General features: G+C 42.7%; 1 protein-coding gene across 1 annotated transcript; it reads left to right on the top strand.

The window, feature by feature from the left end:
- The first annotated feature begins 9,581 nt into the window (after positions 1–9,581).
- LOC136453166 (metacaspase-5-like) lies at positions 9,582–11,969 on the top strand. The gene is made up of 2 exons (XM_066453743.1): positions 9,582–10,129; positions 10,926–11,969. Exons 1-2 carry the CDS (start codon positions 9,778–9,780, stop codon positions 11,831–11,833), a joined length of 1,260 nt encoding a protein of 419 aa, XP_066309840.1. The 5' UTR covers positions 9,582–9,777; the 3' UTR covers positions 11,834–11,969.
- Positions 11,970–20,709: the final 8,740 nt, after the last annotated feature.

Below are 20,709 nucleotides of genomic sequence, written 5' to 3'. Positions count from 1 at the left end.
GTAACCTAACACTACTCAACAGAAATAATGAGAAGTTGGGATAGATCAATATTGTCGAACCGCATGAAATGAGAATTGAGCTGCGTGTTGGTCAAGGTTATCTTCACAACCCGTCATGAGCTTGTTGATGGACAGATAGCGATAGCAAGAAAAAAAGAACATTGCGTTTGGCAAGGTCTTGTGGAGATGTGGTTATCAAGTTGTCAGAAAGACAGCGATGCTGAAGGGTGAAGGGAAAAGAAAAACCTTGCATTTGGGCAGGGACCTTTGTTCCAGTTCATTTGTGCATCATTGTAAACCCAATCAAGTTTCTTTTGTATCGTCATACTACCTTTTAGTGTTCTCACTAGCCACTGAACAAATAAATCAGCTGTAAATCTGCAATTAACTGATGTTCTCCGTGATTATTCTCCCTTCTATCTGCTTAAACTATAAACTAGTGTGTATGCATGGTTTGCAATTTCTGTACCATCTTCTTAGCATAGATAGATAGAGCTATCCATTCTAATAAGCGTTCGTGCAGATCTAGGATTTTCAGTAATTTCGGGGAAAGGTAGAGACGGAGAAGAAAACACACATGACGGACTGTAACTTATTAGTCATGATGGTGCACTGTTTTGGACTAGTTAGCTCCTTATTAGTCCTTACTAGTTGGAGCATTGGACCACAAATTGGTAGCAGATTTTGACATTTTCAATCACTTCTAATCGGCCAAACAGCTAGATATAAAGATAAAGACATGTACCAATTCAAATTAAGGTAGCGAAATCAGGCGTCGCTCCTTTCTCTCTCAAGCATCAATCAATTAACTGGACACAACGAACCGAGAGGTTTAACAAGAAGCAAGCGCAATAGATTGCACCAAGATGCATGTATTCGAAACTAAAATGGCCGAGCAGTGCTAAACAATACTGTAAACACATACAGTGCTAAACTGAAATTGAAAAATATTATCTAGTTTCTCATCAAACACTTACAGAGCTTAAGTTATGTGGTTTCAGCTAAACACATAGCCTAAGTTCTAGGGATTACAACAAATGCAAGCTGCCTTTTAGTGATAGTGAGTCATGTTATTTCTGACTAATTTATAAATGTTTGCATCACTAAAAGATTTAAAACAAATTTAAATTATACATCAAAAACAGTAGGCTATCACAAACATGTCGTGGTTACGTCGAGACAAACAAAAACAAGGTCTACTGGAGGCGTCCTTGTATGCACGCAATAGAGAAGAGGGAGAGAAAGGGTGAGGAAAATGAGCACCTGCCGTCCTTGTAGATCGAGATGTGGCGGGGACTAGTGGAGGCTGGAGACGAGGTGCCGGCGGCGCGCATAGGTTGAAGACGGCCGTCAACCACCGATGCGTCGTCGGCGTGTGGGGGTGGGACGCCGGGGGCTGGGCGTGGGTCGTCGGGAGCCTGCGTCGTCGGCGCGCGGGGGCGGGCGCCGGGGGCCGGGTGCGGAACCGCTGGAGGCTAAAGATTCCTTGCTCGCCGGTGGCGTTGCCGCTCCTCTGGAAACCCTAGGGTGGGTGCGCGGGAGGGGGCGCGGGAAGGGGCAAGGGGGCTCGGGTATGGGGAGATGCGCGGTGATGGGGGCGGGCGTCAGGGGCCAGGTGCGGGACCGCTAGAGGCTGAAGGTTCCTCGCTCTCCGGCGACGTCGCCGCTCCTTTGGAAACCCTAGGGCGGGTGCGTGGGAGGGGGCGCGGGTGCGGGGAGATGCGCGGAGATGGGGCGCGTAGGTGCGGGGAAGGGGCGCGTGACGGCGTCGGCGGGGATGGGGCGCGGGTCGGCGTCGGCGGGGCAGCCTGACGACGTCGGAGGAGAACAGAGCGCCCAAATGAAGACGACACCCGAGCGCCCTCTGTTTTATAGACGGGATGATTTGTAGGGGCAGTTCCTGATCTAGCCGCCCCTACAAATGCATTTTTAGGGGCGGTTCCTGATCCAGCCGCCCCTACAAATGCATTTATGGGAGCGATTCTTGATCCAGCCGCCCCTACAAATGAATTTGTAGGGGCGGTTCCAGATCCAACCACCCCTAGAAATATATTTTAATTTTTTTAAATTGTTAATTCTATATTATAAAAACAATTATGTATATATAAAACAATTGTGACCAAAATAAAAGTAATATAAAAACAATTGTGTATATGCACAAATATAATATTTTGTAGTATTCTATATATAAAGAAATATATATATAAACAATTGTACTCAAAACAATATAGAAAACAAAAAAAAACAAAAATTAAAAATTTGAATTTTAAAACTTCGACTATAATTTTATGACATTAAATGAAAGAAAATGAAAATGTTGTAAACATAAAAGTTGTATAACTCATCAACATGTACAACTTTTATTTGGTCATCTTGTCATGTGACTTTGTTTGAACGATTCAAAATTTGAAATTCAAACAATTTCAACTTGAAACAATATTTTGAAAGAGTAAATGATTTCAGATGAAAAACTCATGAATACCAAAGTTGTAGAACTCATCAATATGTACAGCTTTTATTCTGATCATATTTTCATTTGACCAAATTTGAACAATTGAAATTTTGAATTTTAATAATTGGTAACTTCAAACAAGATTTTGAAACCTTAAATGATTTCAATAATAAAAGACATGAACATAAAAGTTGTTGAAATCCTCACTATCTACAACTTTTATTTTAGTCACTTCTTCATGTAATAAAGTATTAGTAAACATTATTCATAAATTCACATATGACTCATAGTTTCATGAACTATACGAGAAACATGTTGATTTATGAATAATGTTTACTATCACTTTGTCAGATGAAGAAATGATCAAAATAAAAGTTGTAGATCTTGATGAGTTATACAACTTTGGTATTCATCACTTTTTTAGCTAAAATCATTTAATGGTTGAAAATCTCGTTCGAACTTATCATTTTTTTAAATTTGAAAATTTGAAGAGCTCAAACTTTGTCAAATAAAAAGAATGACCAAATCAACACACTAACTTGATAGGGCAAGATTTTAGAAAATTTTAGAAAAAAAATCATCACATTTGGAGTTAGTATAAGGGAGAAAGACTAGTTACAAATTTTAACCAGAGATTAAAAAGAAAAATCACAGCTGTTCATGATGATCAATGATGAACAAGTGTGCTTTCTCTTTTTAATATGTGGCTGAAACTTGTAACTAGTTTCTCTCCCTCATACTAACTCCAAATATGATGGTTTTTTCCCTAAATTTTTCTAAAATCATGCTCTATCATTTTAGTCTAGTCATCTATCTTTGTCACTAATTTTGAACAATTCAAATTTTAAATTTCAGAAAATGACAGCTTCAAACCTGATTTTCAAACACTAAATGATTTTAGCTGTAAAGGTGATGAATATAAAAGTTGTATAACTCATCAAGATCTCCTACTTTTATTTTGGTCATTTCTTCATTTCATAAAGTGTTAAGTGATTTTATAAAGTTTTAGTAGTAATAGAGTGGATGTTCAAATAGAGTCATCTAGATGTTGCAAAGGGTAGTCTCACACACATGCATAAAATATAGTCTCACGCACATACAAAAATATGTAGTCTTAAACACGTACATAAATATATAGTCTTACATGCATGTATAAATGAAGTCTTACAAACACACACTTACATAAACACTACACGTTCAACAACTAGCTAGCCCGCTGTAACGACTTTCCCCTTGACACCTTTTCGTTCCCATGTCATTATATCTTTGGGGATGTTCTTTTCCACAACACTGATCTTTTTAGAAAAGTCTATGAATAGCGGCATCTCATCATAGTTATTATAAGCTTCAACATCGTCCACGCCATCAACTCCAATAATGTGCTGTTTTCCGGAGGCAACCATGTGCTTTGTCTTCTTCTTTGGGAGGAGGTTATTTTGTGGGTCAAACATATAGAAAACTTATGCGACACATGAAGCGAGCACCCAAGGGTCATCTTGGTAGCCTAGATTTTTGAGGTCTAGGACTCTCAATCTGATCTTGTTCAGTTGATGTTGTTTGATCCAGTGGCATCGAAACAGGGCCACCGTTATATCTCTTCCATAGTCAAGTTCCCATATCTCTTCAATGATGCCAAAGTATTGGATCTTTCGTCCCAATCCATCGATAGCCTCTATTCGAACGCCGTTGTTTTGGTTCACATATTTACTATCCTTTGCGTGGGTATAGTACGTATACCCATTGATGTCATAAGCATTCCAAGATGTCACTTGTCTCGATAGCCCCTCTGCTAACCTACTGATGGTAATAGAGTCTATGGTTTCTCCAGGCGGTATGTTTTGGTCCTTCAACCATGTAGTTAGTCGTTGCTTGTGTTGTTTCATGACCCAATCATCCGAACGGCTATTTCTCTCCGCCATAATGATAGCCAAGTGTTCATCAATGTATGGTTGCATCAGTTGTGTACTCTGCAAGACACTGTACTGCGCCTGACTCACCTCTTTGTAATCATGGTCGATGAACACTTTTCTACCACTAGTGCCCTTCCTAGCCAGCCAACCCTTGTGACGAGAATCGGGTTTACTAATCCCTTTCTGTACTTTTAGGTACTCTTGACAGCACTCAATGACTTCTTTAGTACTATAACCCTCTATCATGGAGTCCTCTGAGTATGCTCGATTATGCACGTATTGACTTAGAACCGACATGAACCGCTCGTAGGACCACATTTCATGCAAGTAGCAAGGGCCCAGCGCCTGTATCTGATGAACCATGTGAATCATGAGATGTGGCATTATATCAAAAAAGCAGGAGATAAATACATCTCTAGTTGATTTTGTGTCTCCACCATAAATTCATGTAGGTCACTCAGCTCTTGCTTACCAATCGTCTTCTATGAGATCTTTGAAAAGAAGTAGCACATGCGGGTGATGGCCATTTTCAAGAACTCTGGCTTTATAGCCCTGATTGCAATAGGTAGAAACATTGTCAGCATCACAAGGCAATCGTGAGCCTTGCAGTGTGTTATTGACAAGTCCTTCATTGACACTAGCTTCTTCACATTTGCTGAAAACCCAGTCGGGACTTTGATCCCCCTCAAGAAAGTACATATAGCTCTCTTCTTGTCTGGTGTTAGGTTGAAGCACGCCGCGGGCAGAGTGTATTTTCCATTAGCCTTAGGTACCGGGTGAAGCTGTGGCATCACGTTTAGCTGCACCATGTCTTTCCGTGCTTTCAGACCATCCTTTGACTTGCCTGTGTCCAATAAGGTAGCAATGAGACTCTCAAAGACATTCTTCTGCATGTGCATAGCATCAATGGCATGGGGGACCTCCAAGTCTGGCCAATAAGGCAGATACTAAAAGAAGATCGATTGTTTCTTGAAAGGTACTCCTTCGACAAGAGGTGTGCTTCTATCTCTGTTCATCCCATCTGGATTCTTCTTTCCATAGACGATGCGTATGTTTTTCACCATTCTGTACACGTGTTCTTCATTATGATGTCACTCCAGAGGGGGTTCAATCTCTGGGGCGTTATCAAAATCTAAAGAATAATTTGCTACGGTACTTGTGACTTGTCTTTAAGAAGCGTCGGTTCCTTAGGTAAACTATCTTCTTGGATGCATCCAGGTACACCCATGTAGTACCATCCAAGCAAACCAAGCATCCCGTCTTCCCTTTGATATGTCCAGACAAAGCAAACAGCACGAGGTAATCATTGGTAGTAACAAATATTATTGCTCTACATATGAAGTCCTCCTTTCGAAACACATTGTACATCTGCTCCTTATGCCTCCATAGCCTCTCCATTTCTTGCATCAAAGGCTCGAGGAACACATCTATATCAATGCTTGGTTGTTTAGGGCCAGAAATAAGAATAGTGAGGAGAAGGTACTTTCTCTTCTGACACAACCATGTTGGGATGTTGTATATGGTCAAGATCACTGGCTATGTGCTGTGGTCGCTCATCCTCTCATTGAAGGGATTCATTCCATCGGTGCTCAAGCCAAACCGTACATTCATTGGGTCATCGCTGAATTCTTTGTGCTTCTTATCAAACCTTTGCCACTGACTACAATCAGCCGGGTGTGTAATCTTATCATCATCCACCTTGTGCTTATCATCCCACCATGTCATGAGTACGGCTTCTTTAGGGTTTAGGAAGATACGTCTCAAGCGGTCGGTCACTGGTAGGTACCACGTTACCAAGGTAGGAATTCTTCTCTGCTTTGCATCGTTGCCTAATGGAGTATCCTCTAAGGGCTAAGATTCTTGTACCACCTTTTTTGTACCCTTCTTATTCCTCTTTTTCTCCGTGGAGGTTTTGTCCCCACCGTAAAGGTCATTGTTCTTGTACCGACTGGCCCCACATCGGGGACATTTATCTAGTGACTTGAACGTTTCGCCATGAAAAAGTATACAGTGGTTGGGGTATGCATGGATTTTTTCAACCCCCATTGTCAATGGACTTATGACCTTCTTCGCTTGGTATGTGTTGGTGGGAACTGAGTTTGGTTGTGGCAGCACCCATGACAGGAGATGCAATAGATCATTGAAACTACAGTCTGACCAGTCGTACATAGCCTTCAGGATGAGCAGCTCAAGCATAAAATGTAGCAATGTCCAATGTGTTGGACAACTCTTTTCAACACCTTACACAGTCTCCTTCGATGCTTTTGTCACCCTTTCCAAATTTTCTAAATCTTTCGGGCTATTTAGTATAATCTATGGTCCAAGGGCTCGAATCATGTCCTCTAAATCATCTTCATCCCCGACACGTGCTCCACCATCATTATTGGCACCACCTTCGTCGTTACCATCCCAACCACCAGCATCACCACCTTATTCATTGCCAAACTCGAAATCCATTCGTGCATCAAGCTCTGCTGAATATTGGGACAGGGATTCTATGGTTTCGTCGTCGTATTCCTCCTCATCCTCATCGTTAACAATAACCGTTTCACCATGACGAATCCACACTGTGTAGTCCTCAATAAATCCTCGCATAATCAAATGTGATCTGATGATAGTCACATATGTCCATGCCATACGGTTCTCATAATCTTTATATGGGCAAATAATTGTATCCTTATTCTCTTTCAATGTCGTTGCATGCTTCTTTGCGGCTTCAATAAATTTATCCACCTCTTCACGAAAACTTGCCTTGAACCTTAACGAACCATACATCCAAGAGTTCCTGTACTCCATCTTTTACAACAACAACAAAACAAACATTAAAGGATTACTTATTTAGATATATATAAAAATGAAATAAATTAATAATTACTTGAGAATAATTGTATATACTTTAGATATATATGAATATAAATCTAATATAATTACATGAAGCATACAAACACACCATGATAAAGGAAAATTAATTAATGGCCCATTTATCCATAAATAATTAAAATACATATTTATTAATTATAATAAACAATTTCAAAGACAACAATTAGCAATAATCATACTTTACCCAATATCTTTCATACAAACCTTAGTCCAATTTCATCAAACATAAATTTACAAAAACAAAATTAATAAAAAAATAAACCCTAGATGTAGATCCACATGCACATGAAACATCCATAAAACTAACTAATTGTTCACTAAAATCAAGAAACATGGACCAAATAAGGGTATGATCTTGTTCCCCTCCCTAATTTATCCTAGTACATTTAAAACTTGGGTCTAATTTGCTTCATAAGTAGCTCAAGCACCATAGAAGAGAGAGAAAAATAAAACTCTAATTACTCACTAACAAACCATTAAAACTTTAAAAAAAGTATGGAATATCATTTTCTTACCTTCTACAACCTCTGCACCAAAGGATTTGAGACCAAAACCTCCCTCTTAATAGAGCAATTTTTGGGAGGTGCCTAAGGCATCCCTACCTTTTTTCACGAGTTGGAGTGAGTAACCCGAGGAGGAAGAAGGTGCTGCATCTGTTTTATATGGGGGGCATTTGTAGGGGCGACCGGTGATTGAGCCGCCCCTATAAATCGGACCTATAAATACGGGGTCATTTATAGAGGCGGCTCAATCACCAGCCGTCCCTACAAATAGCATTTCTAGGGGCGGCTGGTGATTGAGCCGCTCCTACAAATCAAACCTCATTTATAGGGGCGGCTCGTAACACCAGCCGCTCTTTCTGTTTTATTTGTAGGGGCGGCTAGTGTCTGGGCACCCAAGCACGCCACTGTAGGAGCGGCTCCATCACCAGCCGCTTCTAAAAAAATCTAACCGTTGCTAAAAATCGTTTTTTACGTAGTGGCCGTTAAATCATTACAAAACTCCACCGACGTGGGTTTCTTGATTAGTGTAAAAATTTCTACTGTTATGGGTGAACGTGGTGAGATATTATTATTGAAATAAGATAATATTTGGTTTTTTGGGCAGTTTGTTAAAAAAAATCGAAGGCTAGTGTTAAGAAAAAAAATACGAGATCAAGTCAAAGTTGAATGAGGAGTCCCCAGATGCATTCAGGAGTCAGAGTCGATTCATGAATTTTTCTTGCCGATACTGACTCCACGGTCTCCATGTTTCAGTTGTGAATTTCATTAGATAACTGCATCACACCGTCAGGATAAGGTGTTCACTGAGAATCAAGCCGGTGCTTCAGTTGAGACTAAGGATGGCAACGGGTAGGTACCCGTCGGGTATCATCGGAACATTCTCTTCCTCACTACGGAGAATTCATTCCGTCCCCATCCCTATTAACTGTCTCGGGTATAGATTCTTGCCCATCCCTGTACCCGTCGGGTATCGGTCGGGTAACAGATACCCGACGGGTACTACATACCCGATAAACAAGGACACTTGGGGTCGCGGCTTTGCAATCGGAGACGTTTCTTCTTCACCGGGTATAAGTATCGGAGTCTCGGAGATGCCGAGAAGAAGGAGCGAGGTTGCGAGGAGGATGAGTAAAGGTGGCAGAGATACCGAACTAAGGAAGCGATGGGCACGAGCGCTCGTGAGGCAGGCGTGCTTGTGCTGCTGGCGGAGATGGTGATAAAAAATTGAACTAGGGTTCCTAGAACACACAAACTATATATATGATTGTTCAGATTTGGACCAAAATACCTATGTTGAGCTTCTTTGCGCCTAATACTCGCATGACAGCTCAAATAGTCGGGTTCCCCAACGGGTAACAGGGACGGGTAAACATGGAACGTTCCCGTACCCGCTATACTCGTCGGGGATGGATTCTTGCCCATTTAGATGCCCACGGGTAAAGATATGATCCCATACCCGTCCCCTAATGGATCAAATACCCGTCGGGTATCGGGTATCGGGGCCCGTTGCCATCTTGAGTTGAGACATTGGCCATTGGCCATCTACATCAACTTTCTGCAGCAAGTCTAACAACTCTTCAGAACTTCACCGTCAATCACCCGCTGATCTCTAAATGGATGAGATTGGGCCATTGGATGTGGCAGTACTACGACCATGCTACAAGTCGTGTACCAAACCTGCTGCCGACACAAAAATGCGAGCGTGTTTTGAGCTACACCATCTGAGAGGCAGGTAAAAATCTGCATCGACGCGCTGACGGGAGCCAAGTGACCGACAACGACAATCCAATGGACGCGGCGAAATATTGCCACCCGGCACACCCGCACCAATCCCGAATCCCCACGATTCAGATCAGAAACGCAAAAGGCCAATCGACACGGTCACACGGACGCGACGCAGGACGCACCAGGCCCGGCCGTTTCCCCGACCAGCGCCCGACGAATCAGCGTCCACTACTACAACTCCGGCCACCCCCGCCGGCGACGACCCACCGCCACCAGGGTAGCGCGATCCACGCAGGCGCGGCACACGATGGGCGGCCGCAAGCTCGCGCTGCTGGTGGGCATCAACTACTCGGGCACCAAGGCCGAGCTCAAGGGCTGCTACAACGACGTCGACCGCATGCGCCGCTGCCTCGTCGACCGCTTCGGCTTCGACGAGGCCGACATCCGGGTCCTCACCGACGCCGACCGCTCCGCGCCGCAGCCCACGGGGGCCAACATCCGCCGCGCCCTCGCCCGCCTCGTCGGGGACGCCCGCCCCGGGGACTTCCTCTTCTTCCACTACAGCGGGCACGGCACGCGGCTGCCCGCCGAGACGGGGCAGCACGACGACACCGGCTACGATGAGTGCATCGTGCCCTGCGACATGAACCTCATCACAGGTGCGATCGGGGGATCCATTGACCTTCTTCTCCTCCTCCTCTGTGCTTCATTTTTCCTCTTTTTATTGCAAGTACTACTCTGGAAATGGTAAAATGATAGGATCAGCGTTTAGTCTGTTGCCTTGAGATGTGAATCTAAGCCTGGAAGCAATTGGTCAACACCTACCTGATGTGGATCTGTTCGCGGATTTGCTCCAATCCAAATAGTTGACATCACTTCTGTAGTTTTGTTATCCTGTGATCTGGAAGCACGTGCTTAAGATTCATGATTAAGATTGATGATTAGGCTTCCCCATTTGCTAGTTTTGCACTGCGGGAACTTTGTATAAGTCTGATCTGATAATATCTTTAGTGGTTATACTATCTGATTGAATTTCAGATATGACTGCTTTTCATATGATGCTATAATCGTGTATAGCAATTTCATAGAGTACGTTACAATGTGTGGAGGGGTTATATCTTAGATTACATGGCTCACTGATAATAACTAGTAAAAAAAGCTAGCACAATTTTTAGTATGCAAATTGGTTTATCAAATAGGTTTTCATTTGGAAACATGGTAGCAAATGGCAACGAATCAGTTACATAGGTTACTCAGATAACTTAATTAGCAATGAAGGTTTTTTAGTCTAGTGAATCATTTAGTTCCATCCAAGTATAATGTATAACTGAACATATCTTGATTGCAAAGATCAAATGTCTTTACAGAAGGATTATGAAATTGAAGTTCAGCTCATGCTGTCATTTTTCATGGACAAAGTTCAGCATCAAAGTTCTAACTTGTTTCAATCTGCAGATCAGGATTTCCGGGAACTCGTGCAGAAGGTCCCTGAGGGCTGCCTATTCACCATCGTCTCTGACTCTTGCCATAGTGGTGGCCTGCTGGACAGTGCTAAGGAGCAGATAGGTAATAGCACCAGGCAGAATAAAACCCAGTCCCGTGAACCTGATGAGCGTCCTCATTCTGGTTCTGGCAGTGGCTTCCGGTCATTTCTCAAAGAGACTGCCCGTGATTTGTTAGAGTCTGAGGGGATTCACATCCCTCATAGCCGCCATGGGGGTGATGACCAGGACGACGCTTATGCACAGCCAACTGGAGATGGCCGCACCAAAAACCGCTCCCTACCACTCTCGACTCTGATAGAGATGCTCAAGGAACAAACTGGGAAGGATGACATTGATGTGGGTTCAATCCGGATGACGCTGTTCAACATCTTTGGCGATGATGCCAGCCCAAAGATCAAGAAGTTCATGAAGGTCATGCTCGGAAAGTTCCACCAGGGCGAGTCAGGTGAGCATGGCAGTGGTGGTGGTGTCCTGGGCATGGTTGGTGCCCTCGCTCAGGAGTTCTTGAAGGCTAAGCTTGAAGGGAACGAGGAAGAGGCTTTCAAGCCAGCATTAGAGCAAGAGGTTCACAGTGTTGACGAGGTGTATGCCGGGACCAAGGCCTGGGCACCAAACAATGGCATTCTGATCAGTGGGTGCCAGACTAACCAAACATCAGCAGATGCAACAACACCGCAGGGTGTCTCATTTGGTGCTCTGAGCAATGCTATCCAGACCATTCTTGCAGACAAGCACGGGAGGGTGACAAATAAGGATCTTGTGACGAAAGCACGTGAGCTGCTGTCCAAGCAAGGGTACACTCAACAGCCTGGGCTATACTGCAGCGATGAGCATGTTCATGTTGCTTTCATATGCTAAAACTTGGATTGTTACAGCTATTACTTACCTCCTTCCTTTTGTGTTGATCGGTGCACCAGAGGTTGAAGTTTTTCTCCCCTTGTACGTTACAGTTATATTGTATCAGTGTTGCTTGAGGAAATGCTTCAATGGACTATGTCAGCATGTTCGCTAGTTCGTATACGATCGTGGATTATAAGCTGCAACAGTATTTTTCTCTCACACTAAACCAGCCAGCAGTAAATAATCCACGATCGTTTACGACGAAACAAACAGGCCTGTTCGTTTCGTCGTAAACGATCTAAATAATCCATCGTGGATTATTTACTGCTGGCTGGTTTGGTGTGAGAAAAAAATACTAATATTGAAATGACTTTGAGAAATGTTTCTATATACGAACAATATACACTTGTATCCAGTGTTTTCAGATCGGACGACTAATCGCGATTAATCGCGATTAGTCGTCCTTATCGTAACCAGGTGCTCGATAAGGGCCCTCGATTAGTTTAGACCGATTAGAAAACTTATCGTCCGATAAGTTGCGACTAATCACGATTAGTCGTCCAATCAGACTACCCGGACGACTAGTTCAGGGGAGGGAGAATTTGGCCCAGCTAAAGAATTCGGCCCACCTTTAGCTGGCCCATTAGGGTAAGAAGAAGAGGAGTGAGTGACCTGGTGGGAGTTGCTCTCTGCCTCTCTCTGCTCTCTGCCTTCGGCGACCTCTCTCTCGCAGCCGCCGGCGTCCTGCCTCTGGATCTCCCTCGCCGGCGTCCGCAGCTTCGTCCGCGCCCCTCGCCGGTGTCCGCAGCTCCGCCCGCAGCTCCGTCCGCAGCTCCGCCCGCAGCAGCTCCGTCCGCAGCTCCACCTCCGCTCGCTCCTGTCTCCTCCCCTTCTTTGTAATTTCAGATTCAGAGTTCAGACATCAGCAAGCAGCAGCAAGCAGCTAGTTTTTCTTTGGTCAGCAGTTTCAGAGTTCAGACATCAGCAAGCAGCAGCAAGCAAGCAGCAGCTAGTTTTTCTTTGGTCAGCAGTCAGCACTCACCATGACACCATCAGGCATCAGCAAGCAGCAGTTACAGGTAAGTGGCCAAATCACCATGATAATGATTCATTGCAAACATGATTACATGCCAAACCGTGCTTGGTTGCTTGTCTAACATTTACCTATTTATTATGGCCATGTTTACATATATTTGCATCATATATATAGTATATACATGGTCGATCAGGCCATCTAGGCACAAGGACGACTAAATGTCCGACTAGCCGATTAGACCGATTAGGACCGACTAATCGACCCTTATCGACGACTAATCGCGATTAGTCGTCTGATCGGTGGTCATACGACTAGCCTCGATAATACGATCTGAAAACATTGCTTGTATCGTGAGCTATACCAACCTGTCAGCTGCACTAAATATATCAGTTTTCCTACATTCCGTCATCCCAGTAAACTTAGTTTATATCAATTATTATGATGGTTCTAGTCTGCTTGTCTAGTTTCAGTTGTGTTCCAGCTTTATTTATGGAGCCCATTACGATTACTATTTCTCATTTTCAGTTGCGTTGCAGCTTTTGTTCATGGAGGCCATTAGGATTACTATTTCTCATGTGCTATGTTTTTTTTTTTGTCATGCTAAGTTAATATATGAATGCATATGCCTGTGGCTGATTCTTGTTTGCTTCGTAACTTCGATTATGTTTCTACTTTTCCTGTAAAACCATTAATCGTCACTATTTCAGTATTTCCTGTGATTTAGCCTTCTCCCGTACATCTAGCAAACCCTGTATGCAGAGATGAAAGGCAAAGGAGTTCATTGGCAACAGATCTGCAAAATTGGAGACCATACAATGTGGATCTTGGTTATATAGATTTGTAGTTCTATTGTAAGAGGTTGTTTGGAACACAGGAATTTCAATGAATTGTGCAGGAATTTAACAAGAATCAGCTCAATTTCACATGAAAAACATAGGAACAAGATTTTTTTTTCTTGTATTCCAAATAGGCCCTTAAGTTTACACTTGTTCTATATTACATTATTACTTCAAAGGTTCAAATTGCAGATTGCAAATTCTTGTGGAAATCCTTACTCTTTTTTCTCAAACGAATCGCACAACTGCACAAGTACACATTTATAAAAAATGGCAGAAAAATAATACAAAACGATAGCCAAACAGGAAAGAAAAGAAAAACAAATAAAAACTACCAGCAGCAACCGAAGAGACTAGTACTTTGCAATCTGCAAATATGGATTCTACTGCATGTGAACTTCTCTATCTAAACAAAAACTTCAGAATAACTGAACCATAGCGTTGTATCTCCCTCGGCAAAACGAGCTGCTGAAAGAAAAAGAATCGAACGTAGGCACATAACCTGACCTGAAACCATACTCATAACTCTCATTTTATTACGCAAGCGATCAGTACAATACAATGACGGAGCCAGAAACAGAAAGGTCATTAATACGGGCATCGAAACAACAATCACCGTCACCCTATCACGCCAGATCACCCGGAGACGGAGCCGGGCAGCACTCGAGGCGGTAGAAGCAGCACGTGGCAATCGTATCCCGGGCCGTGGGCCCAGGCCTGCCCTTCACCGCCGACGCCGCCATCGCCACGAGGAGGCAGACCTTCGCGACGAGGAGAACCAGGAACGCTCGGAGGCTGTTGTTCGCCATGGCTGTCCTCGATCGATCGGTCTCCAGTCTCCAGGGAACGCCGCCGATGTGCCAACCCTATATAATAAGAATGAGCCGCCCATTGTGAAGCTGGGTTTATTGCTGTGACAAACGACAGATCACAGATGGCAAATGAGCTGGTGCATTTGCTAGCATTGAAGCACACAACACAAATGAGGGATATTGCGCATCGACTGTCGGACTGTGGCTAAGCGCCTGCGTCAGCTCGGCTGGTCCGTGTTCGGGCTGAAGGAGAAGGAGAAGGAGGGGCCCGTCAGCCCGTGGGCCGATATATCGGTGGTGTACATGGTCTGTTTACGACATTCAGGTTCTGTTTGGTTTCTAGACCTCCTAAAATTCCTATCATATCGAATGTTTGACACATGTATGAAATATTAAATATAGATTAATTATGAAACTAATTATATAACTTACGACTAATTTGCGAGATAAATCTTTTAAATCTAATTAGGCCCCGTTCGGCTTACCCCATATCCGACTTGTTCGGCTTCTTTTTTCAGCTGGAACAGTGTTTTTCTCTCACAATATTTCAGCAAGAACATTATTTTTCAGCCAATTTCAGCCAAGATTCAACAAACCGAACGGGACCTTAGTCCATGATTTGACAACGTGGTGCTACAGTAACATGTGCTAATGACGGATTAATTAGGTTTAAAAATTTCGTCTCGTAAATTAGCCTCCATCTATGTAATTGGTTTTGTAATTATTCTATATTTAATGCTCTTTATTAATATCTAAATATTTGATGGGACATAAATTTTAGAAGCAACTAAAGAATCAAACACCCCCACCCCTTTCTCTTTTCCTTTCTCTTTTCCTCGTCAGTTAATCTGACCGTGACTGAACCATATTATCGAGGGCTAGCTAACACTCGCGAACAAATATTGTTGAATCCAACGTGCACTGCACATGGCTTCCTTTTATTATCACACAGAAAAACAAATATGATATGCACATTTGGCAAAAACTTTTGAGTAAAATATACTTCAATAAATAACATCTCGCCATTTATATATTCAGATTAGCAGATATGCTCCTAAGATCAATGAGGAGCCCTGTATCTCCAGCGCGCACCAGATTCGACTAGAAAATTCACAAAACCATTTTACCTTTTATTTGCTAGTAGATGCTCTTATATCTAATACTATTATAATTAGGTCCTGTTTGGACAAGCAGCTAATAGTTGGCTAATAATAATTAGCTCATTTAGATCTAAATAGGGTCTAACTAATAATTTAGCTAATTGTTAGCTGATACCTCACTAACAACTGCCTTACTAGTTGAGCCAAACTAGCTAATAGCAGCTAATAGTTAGCTAGCTAATATTAGCTATGAGCTATGAGCTAGCTAACTAATAGCAGCTAATGGATCCAAATAGGGTCTTAGCTCAACTACTATAATAATAAGGCCATGTTTGGATCAAGCAACTAATAGTTAGTTGATAATAATTAACTTCTTTCGATCTAAATAGGGTCTAACTAGTAGTATAGCTAATTGTTAGCTAATACCTAACTAACAAGTATCTTACTAGTTGAGCTAAACTAGCTAATAGTTAGCTAGTTAACTAATAGCAGCTAATGGATCCAAACATCGACTTAGTCTAGGTTGATGACTTAGACTATGTAAAAGTTTAGATGTCTTTGACGACAATATAGGTGTCATGCAACTACATTATAATTTATCCTATTTAGACCTTATTTGGTACAACTATGGAGAGAAGCGCTTCCTTGTGAAGCTGCACAAATGGAGAACAAGTGTGGCTACAATAAGCTAGTTTTTTTTTTTGCGTTTTAGTACAAATGGGGCTATGGAGAAAACCATGGCCAAAAAAGCTAAAAACGTGTTGTTTGGTTTCTAGTTTTAATTTGTTGTGGCCATAAGCAACTTATAAGCTATATCAAATAGGTCCTTAGTATGAACACAAGCGCCACTTGATCATATTAGCGTCACTTGATTCTATCTATGACCATGTATACAGAGATGAAAGGAAAAGGGGAGTTCATTGGCAACAGATCTGCAAAATTGGAGACCATACAATGTGGATCTTGGTTATATACAAATTGGCAACAGATCTGCAAAATTGGAGACCATACAATGTGGATCTTGGTTATATACTTGTAGTTCTACTGTAAGGGCATGTTTGAAACACAGGAATTTCACAGAAATTGTGCAGGAATTTTATAGGAATCTTGAACTTATCAACCTGGCTTATCAGCCATGGTACAGTGTTTTTCTCTCACACAAATCAGCGAACAGTACTTTTCAGCCTGACTTTTCAGCGAAGCGAACATGAAAAATGTAGGCAAAGAGATTTTTTTTCTCACTCCAAATAGGCCCTAAAATTTACTCTTTTTTCTATATTACATTTCAAATCACATATTGCAAATTCTTGTGGAAGTCCTGACCTTTTTTTTCTGAAACGAATCGCACAACTGCTCAAGTACACATTTATTAATATGGCAGAAAAATAATACAAAAAGATAGCCAAAGAAGGAAAGAAAAGAAAAATCAATAAAAACTACCAGCAACAACCGAAAAGACTAGTACTTTGCAATATGCAAATATGGATTCCACTGCATGTGAACTTCTCTACCTAAACAAAATCTTTAGAATAACTGAACCACATCGTTGCATCTCCCTCGGCAAAACAAGCAACAAAATCTTCAGAGTAACTGAACCACAGTTTTTTTTAACGAACAGGAGGTCTTTGGCCCCCTACTGAATACATTAATTTAAAGTGAGAAGGTTTTGTACAGGCAAAACAGAGAACTAAAAAAGAGGAAACAGAAGAGTCGCCTGAAAAAAGCTACTGAACCACATAGTTGTACCTCCCTCGGCAAAACGAGAAACAAAATCTTCAGAATAACTGAACCACAATGTTATATCTCCCTCGGCAAAATGATTTGCTGAAAGAATCGAACATGGACACATAACCTGACCTGAAACCATAGAGTCCCATACTCGTAACTCCCATTTTATTAAGATAAAAAAAATAACTCCCATTTTATTACGCAAGCGATGAGTACAACGTCGGAGCTAGAAACAAAATTAGCTCGGGCATCGAAACAACAATCGCCGTCACCATGATCACGCTAGATCACCCGGAGGGCTGGCAAGGTCGTAGCAGCACTCGGGGTGGGAGAAGCAGCACGCGGGAACCGACCCCAGCGCCATGGGCACAGGCCCAGGCCTGCCCTGCACCGCCGATGCCGCCATCGCCACGAGGAGGCAGACCTTCGCGACGAGGAGGACCAGGAACGCTCGGAGGCTGTCGTTCGCCATGGCTGTCCTCGATCGATCGGTCTCCAGGGAGCGCCGCCGATGTGCCAACCATATATAGGCCGATCTCCTACTCTCCTACAACTAAAAAGAACAAAGTGTAGATATTTTTTTGGTGCGACATTTGTTTTGGTTCGTTCGTCTGCCCACGTCTGTGATCCCACGGCATCTCCTGTATGCACCGCCCTCTTGCGATAAACACGGAAAGTCTTGACCCTGATTTGCATGCGCTATAAATACGGAAAGTCTTGATCCTGATTTGCATGCGCTACAAACACGGAAAGCCTTGACCCTAATTGCCTCAAACAAGGAAAGCGATCACCCACGTCTCACGCTCGATCATACCGCCCTCGTGCCACAAATATGAAATTCTTGACCCTAATTTGCATGCGCTACAAACACGGGAGACCATCGCCGCTGCACGATCGAACGCATCTTCTTGGTAGGACTCAAGCACGTCACTGGTCGCTGCACGGAGACGATCGTCGAGCACCCCATTCCTCAAGCCCCTGCACGATCGAGTCACCTCTACTTCTTCCTCGTCGTGTAGTGGAGAAGCAACAGCAATGGATCATCCACCGTCTGCCTACCGGTAGATGCACCTATGGCAACATCATCGATCGCCGCAAGGTCGCCGCAAGATCACCTTACCGTGCGATCTCCCTTCCCCGTGCGATCTCCCCTCCATGACCTGCTCCATCGTCTGGTCTGTGCGTCCACGCCGTCATCCTCCCCGTGCGCCACACTACCGCCTCCACTACATCGCGCCGTCGTCCTCGCCGTTCGCCCACATCGTGCACCTGAAAACACCGCTGCCTCCACGACGTCCGCGCTGTAGTCCTCGCCATTCGTCCGTGCCATGCACCCGAGCCATCGTCCTCGGCTACCGCGCCGCTACCTCGACGCCACCTGAGTCGTGCACCCGAGTCATCGTCTTCGCATATGTAGACCGATTGACGACGCCCGTACTCCATCGCTCGCCGTTCATGATGTTACACAACCATATTTCATGATGTTGCAGACGTTCTTGTTATATAGTTAATCATCTATTTTTTCGATATTGTGTGCCTACATATTTGGATGTCATTGTTTTTTTTAGCATAGTTAGCCCTTTGTCTATACCAATATCGTTTCAAGTAGCTCGAGCCTTATTTATTTACTGATAGTCTCAATTCACGAGCTTGGTATACCAATGTTAGATACTTTTCTCTTATCAATTTTTTTATGGCCACTGAATTTTTGGCTTGCTAATTTTTTTATTACACTGGATGGTATTCAAATGTTTGGCATCAGGCCTTTGCACCTCTAGACCTCGCTCGCTGAATTGGTGTTCCCGTAACAGCAACACCAAGCCAGGTCACAAAGTTATCTCTACACTGTAAAATGTCTGTGGATTGATCTTTGTTTATTTTTGAACAATCTGATGTAGGCAGGCAAGAAAAAGAATGATGATTTCTCACTGAAGTTAAACCTTGAAAAAGAGGGATTTCTCACTGAACTTGCCCTGAATTGTTGCAATTTATTGCCATGGCTTACATTTGTAAACTCTAGAGGATAAGTCAATGGTTGGCATTGATACACTGATGCTTGATGCAGAGCACAATCAGCTGCCATGTTATTGAGCTTAATATAATGATATTGTAACTAAGGTAACTTTTTGTGTCTTGGCATGGCCATGTTGAGTCCAGGTTATAAATATGAAGCTCAAATAATTTTACTGGCAAAAATAGAAAGATGACAAGCAGTTCAGTTTTCAGGTTATACATATAAAGCTCAGATAATTTTACGGGCAAAAATAGGAAGATGACAACCAGTTCAGTTTTATGAGAATGTGATAATTCATAGACATTGTTTTCTTAAAAAAAGTTATGGTCCTCTCTTTTCAATTGGATCAGTGATGATGTAAAAAAAGTTAAAAACCAATAATGTCTCTCCATCACATGTTTTTTTTAAAAAACACAGTGAATAGTCAACAAAAATGTGGCGGGGTATTGCTTATTTGTTAATTATCTGAGTCGACAGTAATTTGGAAAGGTCTATATAGTAGAATCGGTGAGCTTGCGACGTCGTGCTCTTCGTGACCGTGTTAATTTTACGAACTTTGCTTTTTGGATTGATGTCATTTTAATGTGGGTATTTAATTTCATAGTATTATTATTTTATTGTGCGATCTGTGTATTTTTAGTATAAATTATTAGTTATTCCGTAGCAACGTACGGACACGCTAGCTGGTATATAACAAGAATGAGCCGCCCTTGTGAAGGTGGGTTTATTGCTGTGACGAACCACAGATGGAAAATGAGCTGGTGCATTTTTTTTTAGAAACAGCTGGTGCATTTGGTAGCATTGAAGCACCAATGAGGGCCAACATTTTGCGCATCGACTGTGGCTAAACACCAGCATAAGCTTGGCTGGTGCGTGTGTTCGGGCTGAAGGAGGGGGCCGTCAGCCCGTGTTCTTTGCCTGTTTATAACATTTAGGCTTCTTTGGAACATGGGACTTTTTTCCGTTCCCATGGTTTTTATGTGAAAAATAAACTGAAATCTGTGAAATTCCTATAGAATTCCTGTGTTCCAAAGGGCCGTTAGATTTCTCGTTTTGACATCAGTTAATCTGACCGTGACTGAACCATACTATCGAGCGCTAACACTCGCGAACGTGCTGCTTGTGTAACAATTGTTGAACCAACGTGCACTGCACATGGCTTCCTTTTATTATCACACAAAGAAAACTAATATGATTTACACATTCAATAGATACACATCTCGTCATCATTTATATATTTATATATTCAGATTAGCAGATAGGCTCCTAAGATCAACGCGGAGCCCTGTATCTCCTTGTACAGCGCACACCAGATTCGACTGGGAAATTCGCAAAACAATTTTGCTTGTATCTATTACTATTATAATT

The sequence above is a fragment of the Miscanthus floridulus genome, chromosome 5, assembly GCF_019320115.1.
Source record: "Miscanthus floridulus cultivar M001 chromosome 5, ASM1932011v1, whole genome shotgun sequence".
NCBI lineage: Eukaryota > Viridiplantae > Streptophyta > Magnoliopsida > Poales > Poaceae > Miscanthus > Miscanthus floridulus.
This window is presented reverse-complemented; position numbering and strand designations above follow the sequence as displayed.

What these genes read in the sequence shown, in the direction of transcription:
- LOC136453166 (XM_066453743.1), top strand. Translation starts at nt 9,778, where the DNA reads ATGGGCGGCCGCAAGCTCGCGCTGCTGGTGGGCATCAACTACTCGGGC. An exon ending in CGACATGAACCTCATCACAG is followed by an intron (nt 10,130 to 10,925) that starts GTGCGATCGGGG and finishes TTCAATCTGCAG; the next exon opens with ATCAGGATTTCCGGGAACTC.